Genomic DNA, 12,390 nt, shown 5'->3' with positions numbered 1-12,390 from the left:
CTGCGGCGGCAGGGCGTGGAGCAGGGTGAGGAAGTCACTCCTGTTGGCGACGTGGGTGACTGCGATTCAAGGGTGTTTGGTTTCTAGTGAGGTCCATTTCATGCGACATGTGAGAACTGAGTGTATCAGAAGCTTCGAGACCGATTAATCTGCAAGAGGACAAAAGATGAGTGGACATTAGAATCTAGTAGAGTTAGGTTTTCCGTCCACCTCGATGTGGCTAAGGTGCATCACATTAGTATGTACACGTCCACCAAGCATCATCCCACTCGATATATCGGAGAATGCTGAAAAATGAATCGTGCATCAGAAATAAGATCCTATAGTAGGCAAACTTAAAAATTCATTACTCGTTTTCACAAACTGAGGAGAGTTGCACCTACCCCCTCAAGCGAAATATTACTGGAAGGTCTAGCTAAAAGTACATAAAGGGAAAGATATTCTGTGTTTGTGTATTTGTACTTGCAGAAAGTGATACAGTTATCTGAATCCTACATTGGTAGAGATAAACTGTCAAACACAGACCAATAACAGCAACAAACAAGTTTCTTGTTTGAATAGTGCAGGTAGTTCATAAAAAAGATAACACCTGAGTAATTATTTACTATGCACATGAAGAATATGAAGCCATCTAGTTAAGACGTCTATTAAAAGTTGAAAACTTGAATGTATAAAAACATAGAAGCATAACAGTGTGTGGATTGTTGGTTACTTGGTTATTGCTCTTTCTTCTCTTCTCCAAACCTCATTGACATTTATGAAATGAAATGTTTTGGTCTTATTAATGAAAAGGTGTGACTAAATTCAGAACAATACCCTTATTTAGCTGCTGGGCATTCAGAGCAATAAAAGGCTCCAGATTTCTGACACAAACAAATAAATGACTAACTCCAATTATTTGACACCAAAATGATATATTAATCCTACAACCTTTGGAGCTGTAGCCAAGTAAAAACATAATCATGAGAAGAAGACACCAACAATTTATATTACTTATTCTATGTACATAGTTCCTAAAGAATAGTAAAGGAAACTGGAAGAGAAACTCCAATAAGCTAAGCCTCAAATGATCTTACAACGGCGACAGCTAAAAAACTAACTAACAAAGAAACTATAGTCCTAATCCTAAATTGGTAAAGTGCACCGCTGGTGCTCACCACTCTTGGTTGTGCCCATGCCATGACATTAAACATAGGAGACATAGGCACGATATTGAACCTCATTTATCAAGCTGTTGAACTGAACATAGAACGATACACAGCGAGATCAAATGTTCAAAATATTTGACAGATCGTTTAAGGGCCAAACCTATTTTTTCTCCTTGCCTGTATCTTATATAGAAGGGATCTTTGAACAAAAGGTGGCTGCCAAATATAGAGAATAATTATTATTGGTATCTCATGACATTATTGAGGCCAACACATGCCTTAGAAGTAAAATTGATCAGAAGTGACTATGACAATCATATGCTCTAGCTTATGCACACAAGACTCATACCTCAAGAAATGCATAGGGTCCACTGAGGTCATTATTAAAAATATCTGTAAAAATCTGTAAAAATCGAAGGTGAATCAGAAACATATACATTATTAAAAAATGAACAACCAAATATTCTTATGCTTTATTATGCTGAATCAATTAACTCTTTTTCCACAATAAGATATGAGATGGAGAAGGTTATAAAAAGGAATTTATTATTCTTAAAACATTTAATGTTTCTACTTCCTAAACAGAAGTGCAATTTTCGATAAAAACGGCCAATATCTTAGCAAGCTGAAACAAAACTGGAAATACATCCCTTTCATTTTCGGTTCATTGAGTCCATATTACGAATGGAATAAATAACTAATTAAAATACCTGAAGTGATTCTAGCAGCTAATCCAGCAGCAACAAGAGCAATTCTATGTTCCCTATTGTTCTCCATCATTTCAGCACACCCATTTACGCATGATTTACCAATATCAACACTGGGGTGCCACCTTGCTTTGACTATATAGAATAGTAGATATATGTGAATAAAACCTAGTTAACTACCGTAACATAGTCAAAGTATAAGTTACTTATTTGCAGGAGACAAAACACAAATATTCAGTATCAAACAATTGATACTTATTAGTCTTGCAATCAGCCAAACTACGTAAAAAAACTTTCACTATAAAGTTGTTTCTATAAAGTTACAAGAACAGACTCTATTTCTATTCATTTTTGAACTAAAATTAGTTTAGGGCCCTAACAGATTGTAAAAAATATTTGGATCGTGATCCATTACCAGCCCTACATGCTACCCAAAAACCTGTCTCACAATCACTAAAGAAACCATCCGCTGTTTTAGGGTGTCTTTGTGTGTGCCCGATTGCTAGTTCAGATTGATTAGCTCTACCTCGGGGAGGCCGCTGAATTATTGGTTGCAGAATAACAAGCATGACGCGACCTTCAGGTTCGTAATGCTATAGAAGGAAACTTGTTTTCTTCTTCCAGATTGACGTGCTTAGGCAGGAACTTACATAGGGACAGCATCTTGCTGTTGCCAGTGACATTGAAGAACTGCAGGTCCATCTCATACCGCAGGGTGCACCGCGCCCCGAAGACCGCCACGTCCATCTTGTCGCCGCTGACCTTCCGTCGCCGCTCTCTGCCATGGCTCCATCGAGGAGGCCCGGCAGTGGTCCGGCGGCATGTCCAGCGTGCACTGCGCCAGCACGTACACCGCCCGGTTCCTGCCCCCCGACGACGAAAATTATGAAAGGAAAATTTGCACAATTATTGAGAAAAACATCAGACATGTCCATAAAAAAACTTAGTTGTTTTAGTGGCCAAGTTGAGGTGCTATCTATGCAGCTTTCAAGAACGAGAACCCCTTTGTTATTTTTTGGCAAGTAGAGGACATCTGTAAACAGTAGCTAGCTGCTTGCAAGTCATGCTGATCTGTCTGATGATCCAAGACATCCTAACCTGCATTTGATAAAAAAGAATAGCAATTCCATCACCAAACACTGAACCACACACCCAATTCACCCTACGCTAAATTTATCAGACAAAATGGGATTAAGTTCATTGTATTTCAGGCCTCTATATAAGAGTTTTGTAATAACACAGGTACACGGTTTATATAGTGATAAAAGTGAGGTTGACTATGGTTTACATCTGCATAACACAAGTACATTATTGCCACGAGAGTTAAAAACAATATAAAACATATGATATACATTATGTGGAATGCATGAAAAAATGCTTATCTATGTGCCTGAAAAAATGATATACATTATTGGAATGCATGAAAAAATGATATACATTATTGGAATGCATAACATAGGCATTAACTATGAATAAGGTTATCAACATTTCACTCTTAATAGTAATAGGGATTGGTGGGAGCCCGAGGTCCTATATATGGACAAGCAACTTTTCATTCAGAGAGGCATTACATATGCAATAAGTATTACAAATAAAGACTTCCAACCAATGTAAAAACACCAAAATGACAGAATGCTTTGCTATGTGCGTAACAAGACATGCAGTGCAACATGCATGATGAACCCTTGTCTATATGCAGTCAAAATCTGCAACTTGTACATGGTTTTTCCTTCTTCACTTGACGTGATCAAGCAGAAAGCAGGGTGCTACTTTGCTAGGCAACAGGTTTCTGTCGCAACAAATGAGCATAAATGTATAAAAATGATGCCATGAGAATACATGTCTACAACAAAAACAATTCCAACGAAAGCAACAACAATATGATCCGGAAATAGCTGCATGTGAAGAAATAGGCATTCTCCTAAAATAGGATGAAGTACGTAAGGGCTACTAATTTGCGGGTTGTCAGTTGCATACACTCTTTGCATCCTGACAGAGCAGATACTGCTGAGTAAACCAAAGATGGTTAATCTGAACTATGAAAATGGTGTAAAAACTGGAAACATATTTGATGAAACATTGTTGCTGACATGTAAACCGCTGCTTCCTAATCCCTATAATCAACCACCCTAGTCAGGAGTCCACCAATAAGTAATTTAAAGAGGCAAACTCACAGGCATAGTAGCAGCAAAAGATCACAACAAAAGATTGCGCCAACAAAAAACAGATAAGAACCCTCAATTCAATAAAAGCCTAAAAGAAAACATGAACATCTCACCGACTCTGTGACTCACCAGTTTGTGGCTCTTTGCAACAGGACCGGAGAGGGAGAAATCAGAGAAGCTATTCACCGTCTGCTCCAGCTCCTTCCTCTTCCCCTGCGCATGGAGGAGACGGTCGACCTGGCCATCAGCCTTGAGCCAAACCTTGAGGGATCGGAGGCGGTTGCGGCGCCACTGGATGAGCTCCAACACCGTTACCGAATCCCGCACGCCGACACCTGGGGGACAAGGGCGGGTGCGGAGCGGGTGCGTCGAGCACTCGAGCTGGACCATGAGGGCTCAGAGGCAGTTGCGGCGCCGCTGGAGGAGCTCCTGCACCGCGCCCGTGCGGCATAGTGGTCGCCTTGCCGCTGGAGTCCCAGATCCCGACACACGATGTCGGGGGCTGCTGAAGCCGTAGGGGTTGGACAGCAGCAGCTTCATCCTATTGCCGTTCTTGCTCCGGCCACCGCGAGGCTAACAGCGCGGCGGTAGGTGGAGCGCAGGCGCAGGAGCGAGGCTGGGTGAGGCTTGGGGTTGGAGGTCGATGGGAGGGAGAGGTGGGAGAGGGCGGCGGCGAGGGAGGAGACGAAGAGCGCCATGCTTCGGACGGCGGGGATGCGGGCACCAATGCTGGAATCGCAAGGGAGGGTAGAGGATGGGGAAGGGGCATCCTCGCTCTCGGCCCCCATCGCCGCCACCGTCTACCACTGTCAGGGAGACGCCTGGCGGGTGGATTCCCCGCTTGATCTGCCAGGCGAGGCCCCGACGGTCGTCGTTGTTGCGCGGGATGGAGGAGGGAGCAGAGGCGGCGGCCACGACGCCAAGGCTGCGGGATGCGCGGGGGCGGGGGCTGCGGGATGCGCGGGGGCAGGCGGGGGCGCGGAGGATTCGGGATGGAGATTTCTGGAAGGGCTGCGGCGGCGGAGGCGCTGATTCCGGGCAGCATGCGGGGCGGGGTACGGCCGCGGCAGTGGCAGAACAATAGGGTGTGCACGCCTACAATAGCTACATAATTAGTAGTAGAGATTCATATGAAGTCCAAATCAATCCATTCCAATTTCTATAATTTTGTAATATTATTGTTTATCAATTAGTGCCACTGTTTTGACATGATAGTCACATTAAAAATTTATACCCTATTTAATCTTGTACAAAACATATAAAATCTTCAGAAATTCATAACTTTCCCATTTAAACTCCAAATTGATCTGTTTAAGTTGCGTTAGTCTCGTATAAATATTTACTACGCAGTAGCAATAGTAATTATACAATGTCGCATACTTTTATATCCTATGTCTACTAGATTAGCTTTTCTAAATCAAATCTAACATGTCCATAATTATAACTTGATTAAAGTATGATCTCTAGTTAAGTTATAATTAAGATTAAAGTTGAATTAATTACTATTTTTGGTTATCTTTTCTCTGCAATTATAAAATAAAACCTAGTTTTAATCATTTAATCACATCATAACTTGATGACCACTACTCCGATCTTAGTAGCTCTCGATCCCACGATCTCGTAGCTTCACGTAGATCATTATTATTCAGTTTGTTCTTATGTTTGGTGTGATGTTAATTTTGTCTATGCCATGTTTGTTTGTATTGCTATGACTAGCAGCGAGGTCACGAGTCACTTGAAGAGCAAGTGGTACCTAGAATCTCAAGTGCCAGGCAAGTTGTGCCCTTGATCACTTCCTTTTTACCCAGTCATGTTCTTATTAATCATAATGATCTGCATAGGTTAATTTTGATGGGACCTAATAGGTTACCCTAGATTTTGACTATCTTTATACCTTGTTTCACCACTGGTTTTACTACTAAATTTTTGGGTAGTACATGTTATTGCTTTATGTGGCTTTGGGTATAAAGATATTCATCACTCATTGTTATACTTTATTTTATCTGTTCATTATTTATTGTTCATGATAAGGTCACTATGTTAATGGGAACATGGAGAACCACCCGGGAAAACAATGCTACCACAAGGGTTTAATGGGACGCCCTTGGCTGATTAACTAGGAAAGCTAGTGGATGACTACCTTACCCGAAAGGGGCAAGGGTAGTAGGGGAGTGGTTAGTGTGGGGAGGTCCTTGGGTTGATTTTGCTGCAATGGCGATCAGGCGAGGGATTCCTGCACTGGAGCTTCCTATAAACTATAGCGGATTTTCTGAAGCTAGTGGAACTTTGTAAAGGCCTCGTAGTGGTACCCTGCCTCGCTTCCTTGGTAGAGGTGTATGGGGTCTGATCAACTTTGTGGCAAATGGGTAACATGACTTGTGGGTAAAGATGCACAACCTCTGCAGAGTGTAAAACTGGTATACTAGCCGTGCTCACGGTCATGAGCGGCTCGGACACTCACGTGATTAATTTATAGAACTTAAACTTAATTTGTCATTTCATTGCATCTGGGATTATTTTATTATAACTTTTATTTATCATTTCTAAGGTTTGGTATTTACTTACACCTAGTAACTGCTAATAAAATTTTGACCAACTTATAAAAGCAATGCTCAGCTTCAGCCTTTATTACATTGATTGGCCTTACACTTCACATGAACTCCCACCTTTGGTGAGTTCATGCCACATTATTCCCCACAACTTGTTGAGCGATGAACATGTGTGAGCTCACTCTTGCTGTCTCACACCCCCCATAGGAGAAGAACAGGTGGTTCAAGTGGAGCCAAGTATCGAGGAGTTCGATTTGATCTAGGTGGCGTCTCCCAGTCAGCTTTCTAGCGCTAAGGATGGATTTTAGATCCTTTTATATTTATCTTTTATTTTGTAAGACTTCCTCTATGTAATAAATACTCTGATTATTATGACATTTATCTCTATACACTATGTTATTATATATGTTGTCTTCTTTGGCGCATGTATGAGATGCACCCAGCTTTGTTCCTTAAAGCCCGGGTGTGACAGAAGGATAGCTAACCCTGATATAGTGGGGAACCTTCAGCTAAAATGGGAAGATCCTTTTTTGGTAGTATCTTCGTCAAGACCCGGTTCTTACAGACTGAAGGACATGGACGACAACGACATATCCAGGTCTTGGAATGAGGATGAGCTTCGGCGATATTATGTGTAATTGATGTAATTTTCTTATTTTCTTTTTCCTATGGTACCCTTTTCCTTTTAGTAGGGGAGAAAGGTTTTTAATGGGGCCATAGATTGTAATTTTCACTTTTTTGTTTAGCCCTATGCAATACAAGGGCCAAATTCTCCCAAGAATGTAACATGTAACAAGTATCCGCACCATCGAGTGCAAAAAGAACAAGGAGAAGCTCAAAGTCTTCCCTAAGGGGATGCTGAGCTAAATTGTCACCTGGAGGGTGACGAAGCTACAAAAGTCGTTCCTAAGGGAGCACAGAGTAAGTTCTGAAGATACAAAAGTCGTTCCCAAGGGAGCGTAGAGTAAGTTCCGAAGCTCAAAAGTCATTCCTAAGGAAATGCAGAGCTAAAATGCCACCGAAATAGAAGGTGAACAAGCTCAAAAGTCGTTCCTAAGGGGATGCAGAGCTTAAATGCCACCGAAATAAAAGGTGAAGAGACTCAAAAGTCATTCCTAAGGGGATGCAGAGTCTGGGTGTGGTTTCGTGTGTGTTTGGGTCATACATTTGCATATTTCATCACATCATTCTTTACATTCATAGAAACATTCATTAGACATTCGTAGGATCATCATAATCATGACATGAAGCACAAGCGTTAACAGGAAAGAAAAAAGATGCCGGTCTTGGGTGATAAAATGCTTCGTTGAACAAATCGCTCCTACACTTGAAACCAAGACCTAGTTGAAAGCCTCCCACCCTGAACCACATGTCATACAACAGCAACACTGTTTGTTAATTTTGTATCTTTAAAATTATAACAGTGGTGATATCAAACAAATAATCTAGGAGTATCTACACAAAATACTCTACAACTTCGGTATTCAATAGATAATTAAATTCTGCCATCTATAAGTTCTAAAACATCTGACAAGATAACTGACTAAATTTGTTTTAGACAACAGCGTAGTTAACTTCAAAATTCGATATCTCACAAACTACTCAACCAAAAATCATGAAATTCTACTGACAGTAAGAACTTTTATCCCTCTACAGAAGTCTCCATAGGCCATTTACTTGATGAAACCTACCAGTGAACAGACCCGCTCATTTTTATCAGGCAAACAGGAACAACCACAATAAAACGAACATAACTAGAGTTTCATAATTCATATGAATGTACACTTTAACAATCTGGAAAGCTTATGAAATTATCTACAACTTTTCTTACAAACCCAAAGTTTAATTCTGTTGATAAAATTGCCTAAATCTTAAGAGAACACATTCTGCATAGAATTATGAGACTGAAAAACTGCTATAATCAAACTGCAATAACTTTCCGATCTGAAGTCCGATTGAGGTGTTCTTCGCGGCCACGGAAATATCTACAAATTATCTACGACTCATATATAGACTTTTCATTTTTTTGAGGCCACTAAGCCCACGGAAAACTGGTATGAACAGAAACTGTCGAATCTGCCATTCTGTAGAAAACTAAATTCGAGATCAAAACCTAACCCCACATCTAATCCAACCTCTAATCCTTTAATCCCCATGATCCACAACTTCCAAAAGCACATAATTACCGGGAGGAACAAGGATTTCATCCATACCTAGGGTTTTCCCCAAGAAAATCTTCAAGAAGAGATGGGGAAGAACATCTCCTTGATCCTCTCTCCCTCTTCAATTCAACGTGCTCCTCTTCTCGATCCTTGCTGCGTGGGGGAGATCTAGAGGGAGGAGGAAGCCGTGGAGAGGGGCTTCCATGGGGGAGAGGGCGGCCAGCCAAGGGGAAAGGGGGAGGGGCGGCCAAGTGTGGGGGGGGGGGGAAGAAAGGGGGGGGGGCCAAGAAGGGGCAAAAGGGGGAAAAGGCCACTACTAGGGTTTCTTTGCGGGAGAAACGAAACGACGCAACAGATGACTCTGACTTAGCATCCAACGACCCACAACCCTTTTCCCACATCCACGCACCGAAGATCAACCTTTGGCAACTTTTTTTGGGATATTACAAGAATTACCACTCGGTCTAGGATTAGAGCGGCTTCCACTTGTGTCTCATAGTTCTCATCCACATTTTCATGGAGGTTGTTCCACTGTTCAATATAGACGTGGTGATGGGTCGCAAAGTATACAATTTATTTGTTTTTAACAACCAAATCTACAAATGACATGTAAGGTGACAACTACAATTTCTAGTGTATGAAAGGTGACAACTATAATTATTTGTGCATGGAAGGTGACACAAATAATTAATTGAGAATAAAAAAATACAAATTATAGTCTACGAAAGGTGATAAATACAATTACTAATTGTCGGGGACCATAATTAGGGGTACCCTCAAGGCTCCTAATTCTCAGCTGGTAACCCCCATCAGCATAAAGCTGCAAAGGCCTGATGGGTGCGATTAAGTCAGGGATCAGTCCATTCGAGGGACTCGATCGCGCCTCGCTCGAGCCTAGCCTCGGACAAGGGCAGCCGACCCCGGAGGATCTCCGTCTCGCCCGAGGCCCCCCTCCAGCGGCGAACATATTTCCGGCTCGCCCGAGGCCCTGTCTTCGCCAAGAAGCAACCCTGACCAAATCGCCGCACCGACCGACCAAATCGCAGGAGCATTTAATGCAAAGGTGGCCTGACACCTTTATCCTGACGCGCGCCCCTCAGCCAACAGAGCCGAAGTGACCGCCGTCACTTCGTCGCTCCACTGACCGACCTAACGGAAAGACAGCGGCGCCTGCGCCGCTCCGACCGCGGTGCCACTTGACAGAGTGAGGCTGACAGGCAGTCAGGCCCGGCTGCAGGCACCATAGGGAACTCCGCTCCGCCCGACCCAGGGCTCGGACTCGGGCTAAGTCCCGGAAGACGGCGAACTCCGCTCCGCCCGACCCAAGGCTCGGACTCGGGCTAAGCCCCGGAAGACGACGAACTCCGCTCCGCTCGACCCAAGGCTCGGACTCGGGCTAAGCCCCGGAAGACGACGAACTCCGCTCCGCTCGACCCAGGGCTCGGACTCGGGCTAAGTCCCGGAAGACGGCGAACTCCGCTCCGCCCGACCCAGGGCTCGGACTCGGGCTAAGCCCCGGAAGACGGCGAACTCCGCTTCGCCCGACCCAGGGCTCGGACTCGGGCTAAGCCCCGGAAGACGGCGAACTCCGCTCCGCCCGACCCAGGGCTCGGACTCGGGCTAAGCCCCGGAAGACGGCGAACTCCGCTCCGCCCGACCCAGGGCTCGGACTTGGGCTCAGCCCCAGAAGACGACGAATTCCGCTCCGCCCGACCCAGGGCTCGGACTTGGGCTAAGCCTCGGAAGACGACGAGCTCCGCTCCGCCCGACCCCAGGGCTTGGACTCCGCCCTGGCCTCAGTCGACGGTCTCCGCCTCGCCTGACCCAGGGGCTCGGACTTGACCTCGGCCACGGAAGACAGACTCGACCTCGGCTTCAGAGGAGCCTCCACATCGCCCAACCTAGGGCGCAGACCAGCCGCGTCAACAGGAGGCGCCATCATCACCCTACCCCAAGCTGACTCGGGCCACGGGGAACAAGACCGGCGTCCCATCTGGCTCGCTCCGCCAGATAGGCAATGATGGCGCCCCGCATACTCTGTGACGACGGTGGCTCTCAGCCCCCTTACGGAAGCAAGAGGACGTCAGCAAGGACTCAACAGCTCTGACAGCTGTCCTTCCGCCAGGCTCCAGCGCTCCTCCGACGGCCACGACATCACACCAGATGGGTGCCAAAATCTCTCCGGCTGCCACGACGGCATGTACTTAGGGCGCTAGCTCTCCTCCGCTAGACACGTAGCACTCCGCTACACCCCCCATTGTACACCTGGATCCTCTCCTTACGCCTATAAAAGGAAGGACCAGGGCCCTCTTAGAGAGGGTTGGCCGCGCGGGGACGAGGACGAGACAGGCGCTCGCTTGAAGCCGCTCGCTCCCTCTCCCGCGTGGACGCTTGTAACCCCCTACTGCAAGCGCACCCGACCTGGGCGCGAGACGAACACGAAGGCCACGGGATTTCCACCTCTCTCACGCCTGTCTCCGGCCGCCTCACTTCCCCCCTTCGCGCTCGGCCTCGTGTCGACCCATCTGGGCTGGGGCACACGACGACATTCACTCGTCGGCTTAGGGACCCCCGGTCTCGAAACGCCGACAGTTGGCGCGCCAGGTAGGGGCCTGCTGCGTGTTGACGAACAGCTTCCCGTCAAGCTCCAGATGGGCAGTCTCCAGCAACCTCTCCAACCCGGGACGGTGCTCCGTTTCGGGAGTCTTGAGTTCATGTCCCTCGACGACAGCTACGACATGATACTCATTCCACCTCCGGGCGACAGCGACAATGGCGGCCGACAGCCCGCCCGCCGACGGCGGAATCGACGACGTCTTCCCCGCGTGGTGGAAGAACAACCTTCGAGCTCACCCCGCCCTCTTCCCCGCCGACGGAGGGGGAGGCGGGGCAACCAAGGCCAAGCAGGAGGCAGCGCCTCGTCGGCTGTCGAGCGAGTCGATAGCACCAGCACCCCAACGGGGGGCGCACCGGGCATCGACCTCGCGCTTGAGACGAAGACGAGCGCCGTCTCCCCGCAACGCGCCGATTCCGGGAAAACGGACGACGCCAGCGCGCTCGCGAAAGGCTTGCTGGATGTCACCCTCGCACCTGAGACAATGGTGCAGTCAGTCCCCGACGTGACTTCATCACCACCCGTCGACCAAGAGGTACCGACCGATTCCCAACCCACGTCTTTCGGATTCAGCCTCGACCCGCCTAGCGGCTTCGCTTTGGCGGGCGCGCTCGTAGAGGCGAGTCCAAACCCTCTAGGGTTTTGTATGCGGTCACCTTGGGACCAGCTAACGGATGTCTCGACCTACGGGCCCTCTGGGTCCGAGGAAGACGATGAGCCCAGCTTCTGTTGGGATTTCTCTAGACTTGGCAACCCCAGTGCCATGCGGGACTTCATGATCGCATGCGACTACTGCCTTTCCGACTGTTCCAACGGTAGCCGTAGCCTCGGCGACGAGGACGGCGGCCCAAGTCGTGAATGTTTCCACGTCGATCTAGGGGGTCCCTCCGAAGGCAACCATCTCGGCATGCCGGAGGACGGTGATCTCCCTAGGCCGGTGCCTCGCGTTGACATCCCATGGGAGCTAGCTGTGGTCCCCGTTCAGGCGGGGGGCCATGACACACAGCTCGAGCAAATCCGCGGGGTGCAGGCTAGGCTCGACGAG

The 12,390-nt window shown here is 46.8% G+C and overlaps 1 protein-coding gene across 1 annotated transcript; it reads right to left on the bottom strand.

Annotated features, from left to right (window-relative positions):
- Positions 1–293: 293 nt before the first annotated feature.
- Positions 294–5,102, bottom strand: LOC103637787 (uncharacterized). Its single transcript, XM_008660840.3, has 5 exons — positions 4,150–5,102; positions 2,506–2,953; positions 1,498–1,551; positions 1,309–1,364; positions 294–491 (listed from the first exon to the last, which is right to left on the bottom strand). Exons 2-5 carry the CDS (start codon positions 2,788–2,790, stop codon positions 416–418), a joined length of 471 nt encoding a protein of 156 aa, XP_008659062.1. The 5' UTR covers positions 2,791–2,953; positions 4,150–5,102; the 3' UTR covers positions 294–415.
- Positions 5,103–12,390: the final 7,288 nt, after the last annotated feature.

The sequence above is a fragment of the Zea mays genome, chromosome 9, assembly GCF_902167145.1.
Source record: "Zea mays cultivar B73 chromosome 9, Zm-B73-REFERENCE-NAM-5.0, whole genome shotgun sequence".
Lineage (NCBI taxonomy): Eukaryota > Viridiplantae > Streptophyta > Magnoliopsida > Poales > Poaceae > Zea > Zea mays.
Note: the sequence above shows the minus strand (reverse complement) of the source record. Positions and strands in the feature narration are given on the sequence as shown.